This window comes from Chrysemys picta, chromosome 4, assembly GCF_011386835.1.
Source record: "Chrysemys picta bellii isolate R12L10 chromosome 4, ASM1138683v2, whole genome shotgun sequence".
Classification (NCBI taxonomy): Eukaryota; Metazoa; Chordata; order Testudines; family Emydidae; genus Chrysemys; species Chrysemys picta.
In genome coordinates this window covers 33,323,664-33,344,070 of record NC_088794.1, presented here as the reverse complement: position 1 = coordinate 33,344,070, position 20,407 = coordinate 33,323,664, and the positions used below count along the sequence as shown (strand labels likewise).

The 20,407-nt window shown below is 43.4% G+C and overlaps 1 protein-coding gene across 1 annotated transcript; it reads left to right on the top strand.

Annotated features, from left to right (window-relative positions):
• The first annotated feature begins 820 nt into the window (after window positions 1-820).
• LOC122173346 (sodium/hydrogen exchanger 11-like) lies at window positions 821-18,130 on the top strand. Its single transcript, XM_065594050.1, has 5 exons — window positions 821-880; window positions 3,270-3,440; window positions 5,993-6,121; window positions 14,892-14,953; window positions 16,723-18,130. Exons 1-5 carry the CDS (start codon window positions 821-823, stop codon window positions 16,832-16,834), a joined length of 534 nt encoding a protein of 177 aa, XP_065450122.1. The 3' UTR covers window positions 16,835-18,130.
• Window positions 18,131-20,407: the final 2,277 nt, after the last annotated feature.

Genomic DNA, 20,407 nt, shown 5'->3' with positions numbered 1-20,407 from the left:
GCCGCTCCGTCCGCCCTGTAGGAAGCAGCGGTGCGGAGGAGGGGAGCGCCCAGCATCAAACTTGGCAGGGCAGCCTGCGTCCTTCCCTTCCAGCCGACCGGAGCGGCGCAGAGCCCTCCTGGCAGGCGGCACAGAGGGAGGGGCTGCGTGGCAAGCGCCCCGCTGAAGCCCTGGCCGCCACCCTTCTCTCTCTCCCTCCTCCCCCCTGCTCCCTCCCCCCCCTGCTAGACCGGGCGCACACTCCGCTGCACGTTTGCAGCACAGGGAGTCCCCCTGCACCCTGGCTCTGGCCACCCTGCAATTTTGTTTTGTTTTTTGCTTTGCCACTCCGGGCCCCCCCCCCCCCCCCCACAGTATTTTTTTTTTTGCTTGGGGTGGCAAAAAAGCCAGAGCCAGCCCTGTACACGTAAAAGGAGAAGGTTCTCCTCATGAGCAGATGACATTATTACTCCATCTGCAACTGAGTATATATTATATCTAAAATCCCAAGGCTTCTCTATCTCTTCAGTCAGAGTACATCTCGCCGCAATTTCTGCCCATCATGTTCCAGTAGAGCAAAAGACGATTTAGCCACTCTGTGGTTAAAAGGATTTTGAAGGATCACATCAATACTTGACCTTCCTTCAGAGACCAGATTCCTATTTGAGATCGTATTCTGGTACTCACCCAATTAATAGGGACTCCTTTCAAGCCCATGGGAAAATATTCTGTATGTTCTCTATCCATCAAAACAGTTTTTATTATAGCCATAACATCAGCTAAGAGTATGTGAGAGCTATGGGCCCTTATGGCTGACCTTCCTTCACAGTGTTTCGCAAAGATGAAGTTGTTTGTATGCCCTCAGTCTAAGTTTTTGCCTAAAGTAATAACTGACTTCCATGTGAGCCAATCAGTTAACCTGTTGGTATTCTTGCTTAGATTTCTCTCTTATCTAGGTTAGGCTAGACTGCACACACAAGAGGAGAAGAGCTTTTGCCTTCTGTTATCTCCAAAGAGGTCAAAAGAACACAGGAAAGATTCTAACTTGTTTGTAACATACAAATGCTAAGTTACCATGCACAGCACCTTTTAAAATGGGTCAGACTCTTCATTGAAGAATCTTATAAGAAAACCAACATGTCTTTGCTAGAGGGTCTTAGGTCTTGGACCAAGACAACATTTATGGGTTGCCTTAGGCCTTGGCTACACTTACCCGGTAGTTCGGCGGCGAGCGATCGAACTTCTGGGTTCGACTTATTGCGTCTAGTCTGGACGCGATAAGTCGAACCCGGAAGTGCTCGCCGTCGACTGCGGTACTCCAGCTCGGCGAGAGGAGTACCGCGGAGTCGACAGGGGAGCCTGCCTGCCGAGTGTGGACCAAGGTAAGTTCGAACTAAGGTACTTCGAACTTCAGCTATGTTATTCACGTAGCTGAAGTTCTGTACCTTAGTTCGAATTAGGGGGTTAGTGTAGACCTGGCCTTAGACACATTCTGTTACAGAAATATATAGGATAGCCATTCAGAGTTCTCCATATACATTCACAAAATATTATTCCCTTGACCTGGCCTCAAAGTCTGATGCAGAGTTTGGCAAAGCAGTACTGGAATCACTGTTTAACTGTTACTCATCTCACCTGTATAGGAGTGGGAATGTGCAGAGGCAACTTGAAGAAGGAATGGAGATTATTTACCAGTAACTGGAGTTCTTTGAGATGGACTTTGCACATTCACACTCCCCCGCCCACTTTCTCTTCTTCCTTGGAAGCCTAGTAATTTAACAAATTTTGTGGAGGCAGTGGAAGGAATTTAGGAGGTTGGTGTGCTCCACCCATTTTTATACCTTCACTTTCTGAGCACTTGGAGCCTTGGGGGAGGGGAGCTGAATGCTCCTGTCAGTGTTCCTTCCCCACTCTGAACTCTGGGGTACAGATGTGAGGATCCGCATGAAAGACCCCCTAAGCTTATATTCCACAAGCTTAGGTTAAAAACTTCCCCAAGTCACAAATTCTTCCTTGCTCTTGGATAGTATGCTGCCACCACCAAGTGAGTTGGAGCTGGTCTACATTGGGGGGGGAATCGATCTAAGATACGCAACTTCAGCTACACGAATAGCGTAGCTGAAGTCGAAATATCTTATATCGAATTTCCTGGGGTCCACACTGCGCGGGATCGACAGCCACGGCTCCCCCGTCAACTGCGCTACCGCTGCTTGCTATGGTGGAGTTCCGGAGGTGAGCGCGTTCGGGGATCGATATATCGCGTCTTAACGAGCCGCGATATAGCAATCCCGGATAAATCGATTGCTACCCGCCGATACGGCAGGTAGTGAAGACGTACCCTTTGACAAAGATTCAGGAAAAGGACCACTTGGAGTTCCTATTTCCCCAAAATATCCTCCCAAGCCCCTTCACGCCCTTTCCTGGGGAGGCTTGAGAATAATATACCAACCGAATAGGTAACCAAGGTGAGCACAGACCAGACCCTTGGGTTTTTAGGACACTAAAAACCCAATCAGATTCTTAAAAACAGAACTTTATTATAAAGAAAAAAGTAAAAGAAGCACCTCTGTAAAATCAGGATGGAAGGTACTTTTACAGGGTAATAAGATTTATAACACAGAGGATTCCCCTCTAGGCAAAACTTTAAAGTTACCAAAAACCAGGAATAAACCTCCCACTTATCATAGGGAAAATTCACAAGCTAAAATAAAAGATAATCTAAGGCATTGCCTGCCTATTACTTACAATTTGTAATCCTAGATGCTTAGTTCGGGTACGGCTTTAGGAGATGTATTTTCCCTGCACTGGTTCCTTGCTGACCCAGAGACAACAGAGACAAAACAAAAACCTTCCCCCACAGATTTGAAACCATCTTCTCCCCTCATTGGTCCTTTTGGTCAGGTGCCAACCAGGTTATTTGAGCTTCTTAACCCTTTACAAGTAAAGGGGGGATTTTATGCTACCCTTAGCTGTATGTTTATGACAGCTCCAATGGGCATTCCTTTCTAGAGACTACTTCTGCAAATTGCAGTGTTAAAAAAGCTGATCTGCATTCTGATAACTCCAGAGCAAAATAAAAATTTAAGCAGACCTTCCAGGTCATATTTTTCTGGATTTATGGACCAATGTAGGTGTTGGTTATATTCACTTATGTTTGGATTTCACTATTGGTGAAAGGCTATAATTAATATTTAATTTCTGGCTGATCTCTCTTCCTTTTGTTTCATTGTATTACTTTTTTCATTTTGAGCTATGTATTTTTATTTGTCTTTTTTTTTATTATGTAACAGCTTTATGGTTCCAGTCCCTACTATGGAGTTGATAAAGATATATATGAACAGAGAGATCCTACACCGGTGCCATATACTGACTACCTGGTCAGTGGAGCAATAATAGGAGAGTTGAACTGCCTAACTACCCAAGAAATGGAATATACAGTTATCTGTGAAACTGCTGTTCAGGTCAGTGAATAGGACTTTAAGCTTTATCTGTATCAGAATGTTCTTCTATCTAATAAATCAGAAATTTTTACATTGCTATTTATAATGAAATGATTTAGACCAAAATAGCCCATAGCTCCCATTGACTTCCAAGTTTGAAAATTTTGGCCCTAACTTTAAGAATTAAAGGCCAAAATGTTCTAACCTGGTTAAGTTATGTATATAATTATTAAACCATTCTTAAATCACTGTACAGATTAAGTATACAACATGCAGTGATAGTGAAAATTGCTGGCATGGATAGGTCAAAGTTAGGGGAAAGTTTCAGAAAGGGCCCTGTGAAATCGTGTCCACAGAATGGTTTCTATGGAGGATACCATAATTTCCATCATGGACATTGTCATAAATATAAAGGGAAGGGTAAAAACCTTTATGTATGCAGTAACATAAAATCCTTTCTGGCCAGAGGTACAGAATCCCTTTACCTGTAAGGGGTTAAGAAGCTCAAATAACCTGGTTGGCACCTGACCAAAAGGACCAATAAGGAAAGAAGATACTTTCAAATTGGGGTGGGGGAGAGGTTTTGTTTGTGCTCTCTTTGTTTGTTCCCTCTCTGGATATATATATAGAGAGAGACCAAGCATGTAAACCATCTCTTGAAAAGATACCTGAAAGGATACATCTAACATTACAGAAATTGTAAGTAAAGGCAAGGAAATGCATTAGATTAGCTTTTGTTTTAGCTTGTGAATTTTCCCTCTGCTAAGAGGGAGTTTTCTTCCTGTTTTTTTTTTAACTTTGAAACTAAGCCTAGAGGGGAATCCTCTGTTTTTTAAATCTTTTTATTTATCCTGTAAAGTTACCTTCCATCCTGATTTTGCAGGTGTGGTTCTTTTACTTTTTTTTTAAATAAAATTCTTCTTTTAAGAACCTGATTGGTTTTCAGTGTCCTAAAAACCCAGGGGTTTGGTCTTTGCTCACTTTGTAACCAATTGGTTAGTATATTATTCTCAAGCCACTGCAGGAAAGGGGGTGAAGGGGCTTTGGGGCATATTTTTGGGAAACAGGGACTCCAAATGGCCCTTTTTTCTGGATTTTTTGTCTAAATCACTTGGTGGTGACAGCAATACCGTCCAAAGACAAGGAAAGGATTTGTGCCTTGGGGAAGTTTTAACCTAAGCTGGTAGAAATAAGCTTAGGGGGCCTTTCATGCGGGTCCCCACGTCTGTACCCCAGAGTTCAGAGTGGGGAGGGAACCCTGACAGACATCTAAGGCTTTATCTGGGGTCTTTTGGAGTTGCTGATTTTGTGTTCCTTCCTGTCTGAGGTAATCTACAGTAGTTAACACAGTTTGTGAATACCCCCAAATGGACACCAGGTCAAAGAATATTGACTTGTACTGGAAGTGGTATCCATTGTAGGCAAAGTGAACCCATTTCCTATGTGCAGATACTAGTGGTATACTCAAAGTATGCCTCCTTGAGGTGGATTGATGATATGAAGTCCACTTTTGAGATAACTGCTAAGGTAAACTACATTGTTATGATTTCCCAATTCCTATATTGTCTACTGAATGAGTGAAATAAGTCAGCATAGTGATATATACTAGCAGTGCCCCCCAGACTGTACCATTTTCTGATCGGAAAGGTTATTTCAGATAAAGAGGCAATTTTGGTTGTCATTGCTCAAGTGAAAGAGATAACAGCTGCTGAAGGCTGTAAAACCTCTGAGGTAGCCTCATTGTTCTTGATAACTCTATGTTGGTCATTTAGCAATAAGTCTTCCTCTATCAGGATGGCTATAGGCTTGGCAAATTATCAGCTATGAAAAGGGAGTCCAGGTCTCATCTGATGAATGTTGTAGAATTCCTTAGCCAGCCCTTCCAGCCACTAAAGTACAATTGTTCTAGGCACTATACAAACACAAACTGGTAGCTAATACTTTAAATTTTGCAAAGACATTTAGTTTAAACTTAACATTAAAAGGTCTTTGGAACCTAAGTGGTTGAAAAAAGAACAGGAGTACTTGTGGCACCTTAGAGACTAACAAATTTATTTGAGCATAAGCTTTCGTGGTCTACAGCCCACTTCATCGGATGCAGTGATTGAAAACATTTATGACCTCATCTATAGCTAACAGCAATAAAAATGGTGTGGTATCACTTTTTTGTTGAAATTTCTCATTATCATCAAAGTAAACCAGGAACTGTCTTAGAGTTCTTATCTGAAAAGGTTCCTCTTTTTGTTATTATTATGCATTTGTAAAGCATCCATTGCTGTAATGCCCTATATAATAATGAAAAGCATAATTTTCATTCAAATGGATTGCATTAACATATTATACATGATTGTATTAACTTATAATTATGTAAATTATGATTATTCATTAGTTTTATAGCACTACTAGTATACTAGTGCTCTAAAGACAGGTACAGATCACCAGGAACCTGCCTTAAAAAGTGCATAGTTTGTTTGAATAATTAGTTTGATTAATTAAAAATATAATTTCTTTGTTAAATCATTTAAAAGAGATGTGCTGTTGTAGAAATTAATTTTATTGTGGTTTTATTTCAGACGTGTTTTATTTCTATGGACGACTTGTTTGAAGCGTTTTTACAATACCCATCTTTGGAATATAAAATATGGTTAAAACTTGCTCTTGAGATCACTAGTAAAATTTTCAAGGAAAACCTTGCTTGCCAGGTAAATAATCTACTGTAGCTGTAATAATGACAAAGATATATTCATTTGGAGTCCGATCCTGCTACACAGAGCATTCTGCAGGAAGGATCTTCTGCATGTCAGCCTGCCCACTTTTGCACGAAAGGGAGCTCACCCATCTCACCAGACCCAGTGGAGGATTCTCTAGTAATCCAGGGATCCGTACAAAGAGAGTTCGTGGGCTTGACATTTTTCGGGGTTAGCCGAGCTGTCTGGGGTGAATCGCTACCACCTGCTCACAGCAGGAGGGAATTTTGTCTGTGCTTGCCAAGGGAAACCCTTGCCAACTACCAGCTAGTTGGCAACACAAGTTCTGCTCGAGGGTCTACAAGCCCCACTCTTTCCCAATACAGGCTAGCAATTTACACACCCCAGTTTGTTACACTCAAGGGCTTAGTACTTATATGCTAGAGACCCACCATGTACACCAATCCACTAACTCTGAGGAAGCAGTGCACCCCGGTTCACAGGTTTCATCTCAGTCTATAATAAAATCAAACTGATGTTTATTTAACAGAACTTGAGATAGAAATTCAAATAAAAGCAAGTATAAGGGTTTGGAAACATAAGGTTACAGGTAAAATAAAAAACATAAAACACAATCTATAGTGTATATTTATTAATAAGAAAACTGAGGAAATTCCAAAGGACTGCCAGCATAGTTCCAATATTTAAGTAGGTAAATGAGATGATCCGGGAACTATCGACTTATGTCAACCCTGAGTAAAATAATGGAATGGTTAATTCGGGACTGTATCAACAAAGAATTATATTTTTAGCCTCTAATTAAGGCTAGTCAGCATAGTTTCATGGAAGGTTGCTTCCCGCCATAGGCGTCAAATCTGTGAGTGCTCCAGTCCATGGGGGAAAAAAGTGGGTGCTCACTGACAGGAAATATCAGGACGCAGGGGGGAGGGGGGAGCAAAAAACAAACAAACAAAAAAGGCCGTTTTGCAGGTGCCGGGGGAATTAGCAGGCCCTGGCCGCGCCGTAGCCCTGTCCCCCCCAGGGCCCCTGGCACATGCCTCACGTCCCTCCGCCTGGCGGGGAATGAGCCGCTGGAGCTAGAGGTGCTCAGCTGAGGAGGGAGGGGTGGATGCTACCCCCCCTACAGGGGCAACGAACTGGCCGGGGTCCCCCCCCAAGCCAATAAACTTTACATGGCCACTCGTGCGGCCCCGAGCCGCTCTCCCCTGCTGGGGTGTGGAGCAGGAACTGGAAGCCGGCCACCACCCCCTCCCTCCAGGCTTGCTGCCATTACAGCAACAAGCCTGGGAGGGAGGAGGAATGCCACATGCTTGGGGAAGAGGCGGGGATTTGGGGAGGGAGCCAATGGGAGAAGGAGGGGATGGAGTCGGGGGGGGCGAGAGCCCTCCAGGGAGGGCAAAATTGCTTGTTTGTCCAGTGTCCCGACCGCACATTGGTCGGGACGCGGGACAAACAGGCAAATATTGGGACAGTCCCAATAAAATCGGGACATCTGGTCACCCTACCTACTGGTAGCCCTGTGGATCAGCTCCTCCCCCTTCCCCCCAGTGCCTCCCACCCACCGGCAGTCCCTGCCGATCAGCTCCTCTCCTCCCTCCCAGTGCCTCCCCAATCAGCTGTTCAGCAGCATGCAGGAGGCACTGGGGAGGAGGGGGAAGAGTGGGGGCAGGAAGAGGCAGGGTGGGGGGGTGGGAGCCTGGGGGAAAGGGCAGGGCCTCGGGCAGAGCAGGGGGGGTTAAGCACCCCCTGGGAACTCAGGAAGTCGGTGCCTATGCTTTCCGCCCCCCTACTCAGATTACAAAGGCAATGTGTTGACAAGGATTTCTCCAAGGCATTTGAGTTGGAGGGAATGATTAAAGGATTATAAAACATGCCTTATAGTGATAGACTCAAAGAGCTGATGCTATTTAATTTAACATACAGAAGGTTAAGGAGTGACTTGATTAACGTATCCATATGGGGAACAGATGTTTAATAATGGGCTCTTCAATCTAGCAGAGAAAGATATAACACAAGCCAATGGTTGGAAGTTAAAGCTAAACAAATTCAGACCGGAAATAAGGTGATCGTTTTTTACATTTTTAACGGTGATCATTATTAACCATTGGAACAATTTTCCAAGGCTCATGGTGGATTCTTCATCACCGACCATTTTAAAATCAAGATTAGATGTATTACAAAAGATACGTTGAATTATTTTGAGGAAGTTCTATGGCCTGTGTTGTACAGGAAGTCTGACTAGTTGATTACAATGGTCCCTTCTGGCCTCAATATCTATGAAGCTCTGACTTAATACAATGTGACATTTTGTTTAAAAGACTTGCATTATGTGGCATTAACAGGGTACACATTAGATCAGTGGTTCTCAAACTTTTGTACTGGTGACCCCTTTCACATAGCAAGCCTCTGAGTGTGACAGCCCCCTTACAAATTAAAAACACTTTTGATTTAGTTGGGGATTGGTCCTGCTTTGAGCAGGGGGTTGGACTAGATGACCTCCTGAGGTCCCTTCCAACCCTGATGGTCTATGATTCTATGATTTAATATATTTATTATGACCTCCCCACCCCCATGTAATAACCTCGCAACCCCCTGAGGGGTCTGACCCCCCCCCCAGTTTGGGAACCCCTACATTAGATAGATTGAAAAGTGGCTCACTGTCAGATCTCAGTTGCAAATGGGGAGATATCAGTGGGGTTCCCTCCAGGGATCAGTTCTTGGTTGAATGATATTTAATGTTTGTATCAACCATGATAATAATGATATAAAACATCTTGCTGGTAAAGTTTGTGGATAAACAGATTGGTGGGGTAGTGAAGGGAAGACAGGTTGCTATTTCAGATCATTTTGTATCACCTAGTTAAATGGTCACAATCCAACCAAATGCATTTTAATACAGCCAACTACAAGGTAAAAAGCAACAGAGGGTCCTGTGGCACCTTTAAGACTAACAGAAGTATTGGAGCATAAGCTTTCGTGGGTGAATGCCCACTTCATCAGACGCATCTCTTGCAGAGCAGGGAGTCGGGGTAGGTAGTCTATTTTCCATCTTCCTCTGAAACATCAGAGATTGGCTACAGCTGGAGATGGGACACCAGATAAGGGTGGACCTGTCCTATGAGGTGATACAGAGAATCCTTTTTCTAGATGCCTGGCTCGTGTGTCTTCTTCATATGCACAGAGTCATATTGATTGCTAGATTTGGGGCTGTGGCAGAATTTCCCTTAGTCAGAGCATGTGATTTGATTCACCTGCTGGGAGTAGCTGGGTTCATCCTGCCTAATCAATTCCCTGCCATTGCACAAGCCTTCGGCATTGGTGACAGCTTGGTCTCTCTGCTGTTCTCTGCCTGCGGACACAATTTAATCCCCTGAGGACTGAAATATTTTAGTCTAATTAAAAGTCTTTGTGCATACTATGGGGGCTCTAAGTGAAAATTACTAGCTTCTATCATGTTATACAGAAGGTCGGACGAGATGATTTAATGGTTCCTTCTGGCATTAAACTCTTTGAAATTATGATTTCCTACTTTTCTGTACTGTTTGTAGAATGAATGGAATAAGCCTTCTAGCATCTGGCTAGAAGGTTGGGGTTTTTTGGGGTGTTTGCACACGCCTGCGCAGAGGCTGCAATGGGTTAGAAAGCCAGTGGACCTTCCATTCAAAAAAGACACCTCCAGATAGATTTGAAAGAGGAGTTACCAAGGGAAGCGATTTCCTGGCTTTTCTGTAAGAAGGGGATTGGACTATGTAGAGATGGAGAACAATGAAGGTTGGTAGGATAGCCCTACATTTGGATAGTTCAGATAGAAATGTGAACTTCTGGCTATTTATCCAGCCATGTTAGGACCATTTTTGCTATGCTGGGATCAGGACACTATCTGATTGTACCAACAAAACAAAAAAATGTGCACGGAAAAGCTAGCTTCCTCTGCATGCTGGTGTATGCATTTTATTTTATTTTATTTTGAGAACCCTGCTCCCACTACCTCTGGTAAAGCTAGCACTGATGCCCAGATGGAAACTAGGAGCCTAAATACCTTTGAGGTTCTGTGCTTGATAGCCTGCAGCAAGACTGGCTCGAATCAAAAATTATGTACTCCTTCCAGATCAACTTTCAGATGCGGAGTAAAAGAAAAAGTAAAACTTTCAAACTGAAAGGCAGGAAAATTATTGTGGCGCTGTTGCCAGCTCTTCCTTAGGTTAAAGGAGAATCTCTATTTGTGTGTACTGACACACAAACTGATTATCAGATAAGATTCCTTTCTCAAAAAATATATCTACATAGCTAAAATACATTACATATTTGGATTCTCCTCTTATGGAATGTAATTTATTTTGGACAAATCAAATGTTTAAAAAATGTACAGTACAAGGCTTTTTGTTATGTTCTTACTTATGGAAAAAATAATACATTTTACATGGCTTCTAAGTGCAGGATTGGTCATGTAAAAAGTTGCCTTATGTTTATGTGCTGGATGTACCAACCCACAGCAAATGCGATATTTATGATGGATCCATGGATGATGTTGTTCTTGTACATGGAAGTGTACAAGATTGTCAACAACTGCAACCTTATTTTGCACCCTGTATTTTACCTAAAACTTGCCATCAGGTAAGAAGCATTATTCTTATAAAAAGTCTACAATCTGGAAAATAAAAAGTGACATCCTCAGAAATCTCTCTCCTCCACAAAATAATCATCAGAGCACCAAAAATAACAGGAATGTTACAAGATGCTTTCAGATTCTTAGAAAATAATGAGAGAGACTCCTCCTTTCAAGTAGAGAACATAATGTAAAGCACAGATATTTAATCAGAATCTTATTTGAATGTCTTGTATTGCCATAGCTGAGCTTTTGTTTGGGTTAGTTCAAACTCTGTTTGGAGACCAACTCTTTTTATATGAGCGATTTACAAACGAAAATTATTTCAAATTAATCTGGCAAATCACAACACAAAATTGAGGAAACTAATGTCCATGCTACAATGAAAACACTAATGCAACTTTAACTCTAATGCTCCTGCTCCACCATACTTACTTAATAATTGCCATGCCATAGGTAAAATTCCGAACAAAAACACTAAATTTTGTAACAGTTAAGATAGCTGGCAGGTACAACCAACCCAAACATAAAAAACCCTATGAAATCCAGAGTGATATCAAACACACTATACAGCAAGGGCAGGTTTTCATCTGGTCTCATTCAGTATTCATGTATATCATCTACAGCAAATGGTCAATCAAAATGACATTAACTCTGGCTCTAGAATGTTATCTTACAATTCTAATTTTTATCCCTTTCTTATCTACAGCCACAACCTTGTTTTAAAAACCGTTGATTCACACAATTAAGGATTTTCATGGTCACATCTCTACTTTTAATGATGTGTTATTTTTTATATCTAATAAGAGTTCTAAGGGATATACTATACTATTGCTGAAGTTATCTTTAATTTTGGCTTTTAATTAGATCTTTCAGCATGCTATTTATTCATTAATTAAAGCTTGTCTTTTTGCAAGGCTAGAATTTGCAGAATGTCTGAACAACCAAGAGTAAAATATTCCAGTGTGCTTGATCACTGATAATTTCCAACTTGTTGCTGCAAATGAAGAAAATTGCTTGGCTTTTCATATATTACTCTTGCTGACTACAGGGGGCAGTAGTTAAAGTAGTTTTGGTTGGATGCTTGTTTATAAGTGTAATCGATTATGTACGTGAAGATAGTGCTTTTTATAAATTGTTAATCGGCTATGATGTAGTCTGTGATAGAATTTGTTGTATTTGAGCACAATATAACTATTGCACTGGGATCGCACTGGATTTTTGTTTAAGTGCTACACTATGCAATTATGAATATAAAGATGCATCCATCAAGTTACATTAAAGTTTAATTTAAAAATTCACTTAGAAATATTTATTTCAAGTTTATAAAATATTTTTATAAAAATATAAAATATTTTAAACTATACAACATATATATTTACTATTTAAATACTTGCCTTTAAATGCTAATATTTAGATGTGTCACAAGTATCAACTTTGAAAAATAATTTGTTTCTAAAGTGGCTACTACACAATGGTTCAGGAAATGTTGTAGGATTGTTTGTTCTGATTAATTCTTTCACTGTGTTTTTTAACCATCCTAATATTTAACACCAGTGATTTGTGTTTTCTTCTCATTTCAATATTTTAATTTTTTTTAATAGATTGTGATATAAAATCTGCCACCTTCTTACTTCGAACATATTAAAATCTTGTTCCTGTTTTCGTTTTATTGTCAATTTAATTGTTGTATAGTATGGCTCATATTTCTTTGGTATGTGCTCTAAATCTTAACTTCAGTTAGAGAAAGTTTTTTGTACGGGATTTTTTTTTCCCTGATTGCATGTACTGTAGAACCCAAAATCTTTAGAGGGGGGCATGTGAGCCAAAACACTTTGCAGGGCATTGAGACCCAAGGAACATTGTGGCACTGAAGAGCTCTGCATAACACTGGGTGCTTGGCTCCCCAGCCAGGAAACCTTTTCAAGTCAGCTTCCCACTCTACTCCCCAGCCTCCCTTTCTTCCCCACACACCATACCTTGATTCTTGCTCCTTCTGGACTTTTAATGTCCACAGGACCTATCGGCAGACTTTAGTGAGTCAGCAGGCACTACAACAGCTCCTACAGCCTTTAAAGTCTACATGGACTAAAAAAAATGGAACTAAGAGGAAGGATTGAGGTATGGCACCTGGGAGAGCTATGAAGTATGTGGCAGGTGACTCAGGCAAGAAAACTGTATGCCCAGGAGAGTTGCAGGATGTGGTAGAACCAAGGAAAACTTGCAGAATTTGGGAGCTCAGCAGGCATGCTGAGCTAAGGGCAGGGAAGAAATATTGAGGAACTTTCGATACCTGTTGGGTTACATGAAGTTTACAAGCTTAAATATTTAGCTCTGGGTTTGAAGCTGCTGGAGCAATCAGTGTTTAAGAATTAACTATACTTTGCTGAAACTGCGTGCATGAGATATTTAAAGGTTTAATGGTTATACTATAGTTTATGGTTTAAAACTAGATCTGACAAAAGGGACAGAAGGGGTGAATTTCAGATGTTTCAAACATGGATTGGGTCACTAGTAAAAATAAATCAGGTAGTCTTGAGTCTAGCTGTTTATGCCTCAGACATGTGAAGTCCGACACATAATTTGACAAAACGCAGTATGATAAGCAGTATGTACTACAGAAAGGATGAGGACAGGTTGCTGCAAGACAGAAGTGAGGTGCAGTGAATGGGTTTTGTAAGGAGGATTGTAGTGGTGTGGTTTCCTATGCTAAGTTTTGGTTCTGGCAATATTTTAGTAACAAAACTGCTAATTATACCAACTACTACCACTATGGAGAGGAAAAGTAGTAGAAGATGCAGTAATGTGGATCAATATAATTCATCTCATCGGAGACAGGGTGAGGAAGAGTCTCTCTCTCTCTCTCACGTGCATGTAATACTTTAAAAATGTGTAAAAATGCATGATATTTAGCACTTAATTATCTAGACTAGTTGCAGCTACATTAGGAATTGGAAGTAGAATACTCCTGGTAACGTACCAAAACAAACCATTTTCAAGAGGCATCTAGATGGAAAAAGTATTAAAATTAAGTAACTATAACTCCCTCTCTCCCCACCTGCTTCAGTCAAATACAAGTTTTTGGTTTGAACAGAGGTAACTGAGGGCAGGTCTACATTACTGCTAAAGTCGATCTAACCTATGTCACTCAGGGGTGTGAAAAAGCCTCTCCCCCATCTCACCAAGGTGGAGTAATTATGCCAATAGGAGAGCACTCTCCCATTGGCATAGCGTCTTCACCAGACGCACTACAGTGGCGCAGTTGTGCCAACGTAGCACTGTAGTGTACACTTACCATGAGTGAAATTCTATGGCCTGCATTGAATGGGGGACAGACTGATGATCTAATGGTCTCTTCTGGCATTATGCTATGCATCTGCCTCCGAGCCACCCTTCCACCATTCTATATCTGCCATCCATGAAGAGGTAATCTGTATTCTAGCAATTCTTAACTTTTGAGTGAATGATCTTTCAATATTAATTGTACTTTTTTTTTTAAATTGTAATGTTCTAGGTTTTTAAAAAACAACCAAATTCTACTATGTGCATCTGTAACAAACCCCTCCCTCCATAATGTGTCACCAGCAGGGATCTTCTCTAGGAAGTAGCCAATAGAACGGGAAGTGTAATACACAAATAGTAGGTACATGTGTAGGAGTAGCTACAATCTAACAGTTAGACAGTCTAACCCAGGGGAAAAAATTGTCAGACGGCGTGGTTAAGTGGCCGAGACTTGTCTGCCATATTAGAGATCTGTGTTCTATTCCCAGCTTGTATAACCTCTCAATGGGGGATGAGCCCTTATTCATTCTCTTGCTTGTCTCTGTGCTACCCTGAGTTAGAGCACCAGTGATGTGCTGAAGTGACACATCAGGGACCAGTGTATGTGCAGTGTACTATAAAGTTGAGGATTTTGGCAGGAAGTAAACAAATTACTATACAAACTACACATGGAAAACGTGAAGATGACAATTACAAAGGACTCATGAGTCTATACCAAGGGACTAGCCTAGCATGGACATAACTATGTACCATCTGTTGCCAGCAAGGGACACACTGCCCTCTATAACACCCCCACCCCCCAAAAAAAATTTTACAATTGAAGTTGAATAGATTGTTTTTATAGTATCGCTAATACAATATTTTTTGCACATACAGTTACCATTGGAAATATTGTGGAAACAGATGGTAGCAGTCATCATTCACTATGCTCAGATTCTGTAAGTTTGAAACATACCAAATATAAATCTGTTTTGAAGTGAGCACTTTCAATTTAACCTTAAGAATACTGTACAAGACAAAAGACAAGAATGTTCACTGTAAGGGGATTATACTTATTTTTACATTTCCAAAAGTGGTCATCACAAATATCTGAGTGAATGTAGAGGAATAAGACAACATAGTGACTAAGAAAACAAAAAGATTGTTGCCCTCTTTAATATTTAACTATATAGTGTAATAGCTACATCCCTCCATTCCTTCATCAGGCAAAAGGCTGAGAAAAGAGATGTGCTTTGCATCATGCCTTGAGTCAGTAGACTCTGGCTCTGTTAGTAAATATCCAAACTGAGGGTCCTCTCGTAGGAATTCCTCAGCTCCAGACATTCCAGATGTAGAGATTTTTTTTAACCAGTGTCTAAGTTGTCTTCATCTGCCATTGTATATATATGGACAGATGAAGAGAGAATTAACACTAATTCTATAGTAAAAAAAAGGAATTATACCTACACACAACCCCTTAATATTCCTTTAGTGAGTCTTAAAAGTAATAGAATGGCACATACTTTCTCTGTTACCACAAGTTGGAGTTCACAATATTCTGCTTATTTATTTAAGCATACTATTTCTCCCCCCCCCAAATCCTGGTTTTTATTTAAAAATAGGAATAAAACTATATTTTAATATAAAGTCCAATTATAACACCTCATCCGATAGCTGTCAACATGCCATAACCTGCAAATTTTCCACTTCTGTCCCTCAGTTTATTCTGGAAGAGCCATCATATTTTGATAAGAATAGACAACGTAGCACTGTTGTCAACAGCCACAACAAAGAAGAAAATACAGATTAAGGCTGTTGGTGAAATCAACCCTTCTCTTCCAATTGTCCCTGATGATCCTAATCATTCCAGAGTGCCTTTATGATTCTGGTAGTGTCAGTCTCTTACCCACCCAGACCTTCAGGGGGTCCTTACTCTGCCCCATTCTTGCAGTGCTTCGCTCATGACAGGAACCTCATTTAAAAAAGGAGGAAAAAGACATTTGTGACAGTGAGTCTTACACTCTAACTCTAGTACTTAATAAAGTAGCGGCCACCAGCAGCACCAACATAAATTACTATGGAAGATGTGCCAGTTTCTAAATGCTATGTAGGTCACAGGAGATATTGGCTAAGAAGGTACTCCTATAGCCTTCCAAGATTCACGAGTCCAACGTATGCCTACCACAACGGATGGTGTACCTCATCCAGTTTCACTCATAATAATGTCCCCGTTCCCTGGCACATGAATCACAGTGCCATAGCTAGTCATTTGAAGGGCATCAGAATCTCTTGTGTTCCTGAAAAACACTTATTTCTTCAATTTGCTGGGATCTCCACCTCAGGTTATGACAACTAAATATCATTCCTCCTAAAGAAATCTTTCAGACTAAAGAATTGCATTGTTTGATGACCTTCCAAACTTGGTTCAAAACACACCTTTTCCCAGTTTTTTTGGTGGGGGGCAGATGATACATGGTTTCCTGGAGGCTTGGATGTAGAAATGCTAGGAATTGATCTGTGGTAAGTGTGGGTGGTATTGGTTTTGAAGTCTTTCAACTAGGCGGACTGCACTTTTTTTCTCTTTTTTCTTTTTTTGGCAACACCTAAACCACCGGCTGAAGCACTACCAGTTAAATTTTTGTTTCAAAGTATAGAAATGTCATATATCATATCAATTACATTAAATTCATGTGAAATGTATTTTTAAAATTTTCCCCTCTTCAAACAGAATACTTCTTTGGCAGCTCAAGGACAATCCATTGCTGAGTCAGTCTTATGAAGGGTTAAAGTGCTCCAGCACCATCAGCTACCACACAAGAAATCCAGGCAGAAGTCTTTGAAGGAGAAGAGTTTAGAGTCTACTATACCCAAATACCCTAATGGATTTTTTGTTGTTGGTATAATTGATTTCCCTTTTTATTGTGAAATCTAGTTTGTTCAGGTTTATCTCCTTTAGTGTTGTTCTGTTGTTCTACTGACAACATATAGTGTTATTACAATTTTTATGAAACAAGTTTGAGCACTGCACCTCATTTGCACAAAGCGCTTTTTTCCAGTAACCCAAACCCATACCATGACTTAGTGGCAGTTAGTAATAGAAAACAATCCTTTTACCATCAAGAAGCCTTTTCTATGGCAATGGAGGTTACACATACCCACTGAAAGTCCTTTCCTAGTTATTGCAGGACACTTTCACTCAATGGGAGAACTTGACAATGAAAGCAAAATTTCAAAAGCTACATACTTATGCAGCAATAAGAAATAGTTTGCCTTGCCTTTGAACTCCCCGGTTACCACTTCCACTGCTCCTAGGCCCAGGAGCCGCCCCACCTCCTGCTCAAGCAGGGCTACATGCAAGGGATCCCCCAGGAAGGACGGGGGCAAGGAGGAAGTAAACTGGAGGGTGTAGCCCGAGGAAATGGTGTTGAGGACCCCATCGGTCCAAGGTCAGCCACGGCCACTCAAGCCCACAGCCGACTGGTGAAAGGAAGCTTTATTGGGGGTGGATCCCTGATGAGAACTGGCAGGGTGCCCCTAGGCGTCCCATCAAAACCGCCTTTTCCCCCACCGGCTTGCCCTTGGAGGACCCAAGCTGGGAGGCAGGGCAAGACTGCCTCTGTGGGCACCTCTTATAGTCAAACGACTTCTTAGAAGCGGTCTCATATTTTGGGTGGGTGGCCTGAGCAGGAGTCTACTGCGGCTTGAATTTAGTTTCAGCCGGAGTTTGGAGACCCAGAGTCTGGAGAGTCGTGCGCAAGTCTTTCAGGCCATGCTGCTTTGCATCCGTTTGTTCCGCAAACAAAGCTTTGCCATCAAACGGGAGGTCCTGCAGGGAGGTCTGCGCCTCACTGGACAGTCCAGAGAGCAGGAGCCACGACACCCTTCTCATGGACACCGCTGAGCCCATGGACCGCGTGGCTGTGTCTTCTGTACGCGAAGCTGCCTGCAAGGTTGCCCTGGCAGCTGCTGTACCCTCCTCCACCAGCGCTTTGAACTCCTTCCTGTCACGCTCCTGGAGGGAGTCCTCAAACTTGGACAGGGGGCCCCACAGATTGAACTCATACTGGCACAGGAGAGCCTGGTGGTTTGCCACCTGTAACTGGAAGCTCGAGGATAAATAAATTTTCCTTCCAAAAGAATACAGCTTCTGTAAATCTTTATTTTTCGGGGTATGGGCTGGCTGGCCCTGCTGCTCGCTGTAGTTGACCGACTCGACTACCAGGGAGTTAGGAGCAGGGTGGGTGTATAAGTATTCATGCCCCTTGGTGGGTACAATATATTTGCGTTCCGCTCTCTTTGAGATGGGGGCCAATGAGGCCGGTGTTTGCCACGGGGCATTTGAAATTTTTGCCACCCCTTCATGGAGAGGCAAGGCCACCCTGTCCAGTGCTGAAAAGGACAGCACATTAAACATGGAACCCGAGGGCTCCTCCCTCTCCTCTGCTTGGAGGTGGAGGCTTGATGCCACCCTTTTTAAGAGTTCTTGGTGGGGCCTAAAGTCCTCCTGGGGGAAGGAGGGGCTGTAATCGCCTCATCTGGGAAGGGCGAGGAGACTGTACGGTACTTTGGGTGTCCACCAGCACCCGAGGGTCCACCGCCTGGTCGGTCTCCGGGCATGATGCCGAGGATGTACATCCCACAACTCCTTCCTCGGAGGTCTGGAGAGGGAGGCCGATGGCCCTTCTGAGGCTCCAGCCACTGGGGGCTGCGTCAGAGGCCACGGTGCCCACTGGTACCATTGGGCCACCCCTGGGGCCTGGTGCCACTGCATCTGCTGTGGCACCAGCAGGACCAGCTGTTTGGCCTGGCTGGCCTCGCCCATCCGTGGACGACTTCGAAGGGAGGTCGGGCTGACATATGACCTGCTGCTGTCCCCAGACCGGGAGGAGTGGCGGTGCTGGGAGCGGTGCCGGCCACAGGACTGCAATCCCAACATGGAGGACCGGTACCATCCGTAACAGTTGCTCCGCGATCAGCTCCGGCGGGTGGACCTGCGACAGCAAGACGCCAGCGATCGATGCCCGGGGCTGCGGAGGCAGTGCCATGGCGGGGTCCTGGAGCAGGATGTCAAACAGGTATGATATCGATGTGCATGCCATGACCAGCTACGATAACCCCTCCGAGATGAGGACCTTTGGCAACGTCTGTCTCGGTCCCGTTGGTGTTCGCTCCTTGAGGCAGAGTGGTACCGAGAGTCTCGGTCAGATGGAACACAATCAGACAGCCTGGTGGGCATCGAGGGTGATCCACGTAGACTTTGCCCTGAGCCGTCACTGGGCGGCGAACGGCATCAGGAACGTTACCTCGACTGAGACCGGTACTGAGCTGGGGGCGACTGCGGAGATCCCAGCGGTGGCTTGCCTCAGGAGCGCGGGGCCGACATCGGTGGTGTACCTGGTACCAGCATGGACATAACATCCCGGGCCGCCTGCAGAGCCTCCGGCATGGAGAGCATCCGGACATCCAGGGAGGCCTGCTCCAACTTGGCTGGGCTACTCCGCTCGACTTGAGTTGGAGGCCTAGTGGCTGGTGGGGATCAAGAACTGCCCGACATGGGTCTAGCCTCTGTCCCAGGTTTACTCTGGTGCCACGGTGAAGAAGGCACCTTTCTAGCCTTCTTGGTGTACCGCGCGGACAGGGAGCAGTGCCGACTAGTCGATGGCGCCGAAAGGTCAACACGCACCAACACGGCGGTGCCCAGTGCCGACTCGGAGCGGCGCACCGGAGCCGGGGTCAGCGCCAATGCCATCAGAATAGCCCGGAGCCTAATGTCCCTTTCTCGGTCCAAGGCTTAAACAACTTGCAAATCTTGCAGCAATCGCTGAGTTGGTTTCCCCCAAACAGCACAGACAGTCTGCGTGCAGATCACGCAGTGGCATATAACACCTACAAATGTCGAACGACTTAAAACCTGGGGCCCGGGGCATGCCCCGGCCCAGGCACTGTAGCTAAACTAAACTAACTACAGGTACCATACACTGAATGAACAAGCAGTTTTGGGGACAACCTACAGCAAAACTGGAGCAGAGCAGTTCCAAAAGCAGCTTCACTGGTGGCAAGAAGGAACTGAGGGTGGGGGGAGTGCCCCTTTTACCGTGCCATGGAGGGGTCGCTGGGGCCCTCCCCTATGGGTACTGCTAGGGGAAAAACTTCCAGCACTGGTGCATGTGGCGAGCACGCACACCTATTGTGGAATAAACATGAGCAATCACTCAAAAAAGAAACATGTCAGAGGAGAGGTCCCTAGTGTAGTCACACCGGGAGCAGCCCAAAGAACAAAACTAAGCTGTTACAACGGGCTGTTTGTCTCAATCGATCTGTTTGCAGAGGCTGCACTTCTGAGAGAGCAGAAGAGAGCTGCATGGCTTTGCTTACCCTCCTCTTATTCTGGCCCATCATACACATACCTTGAA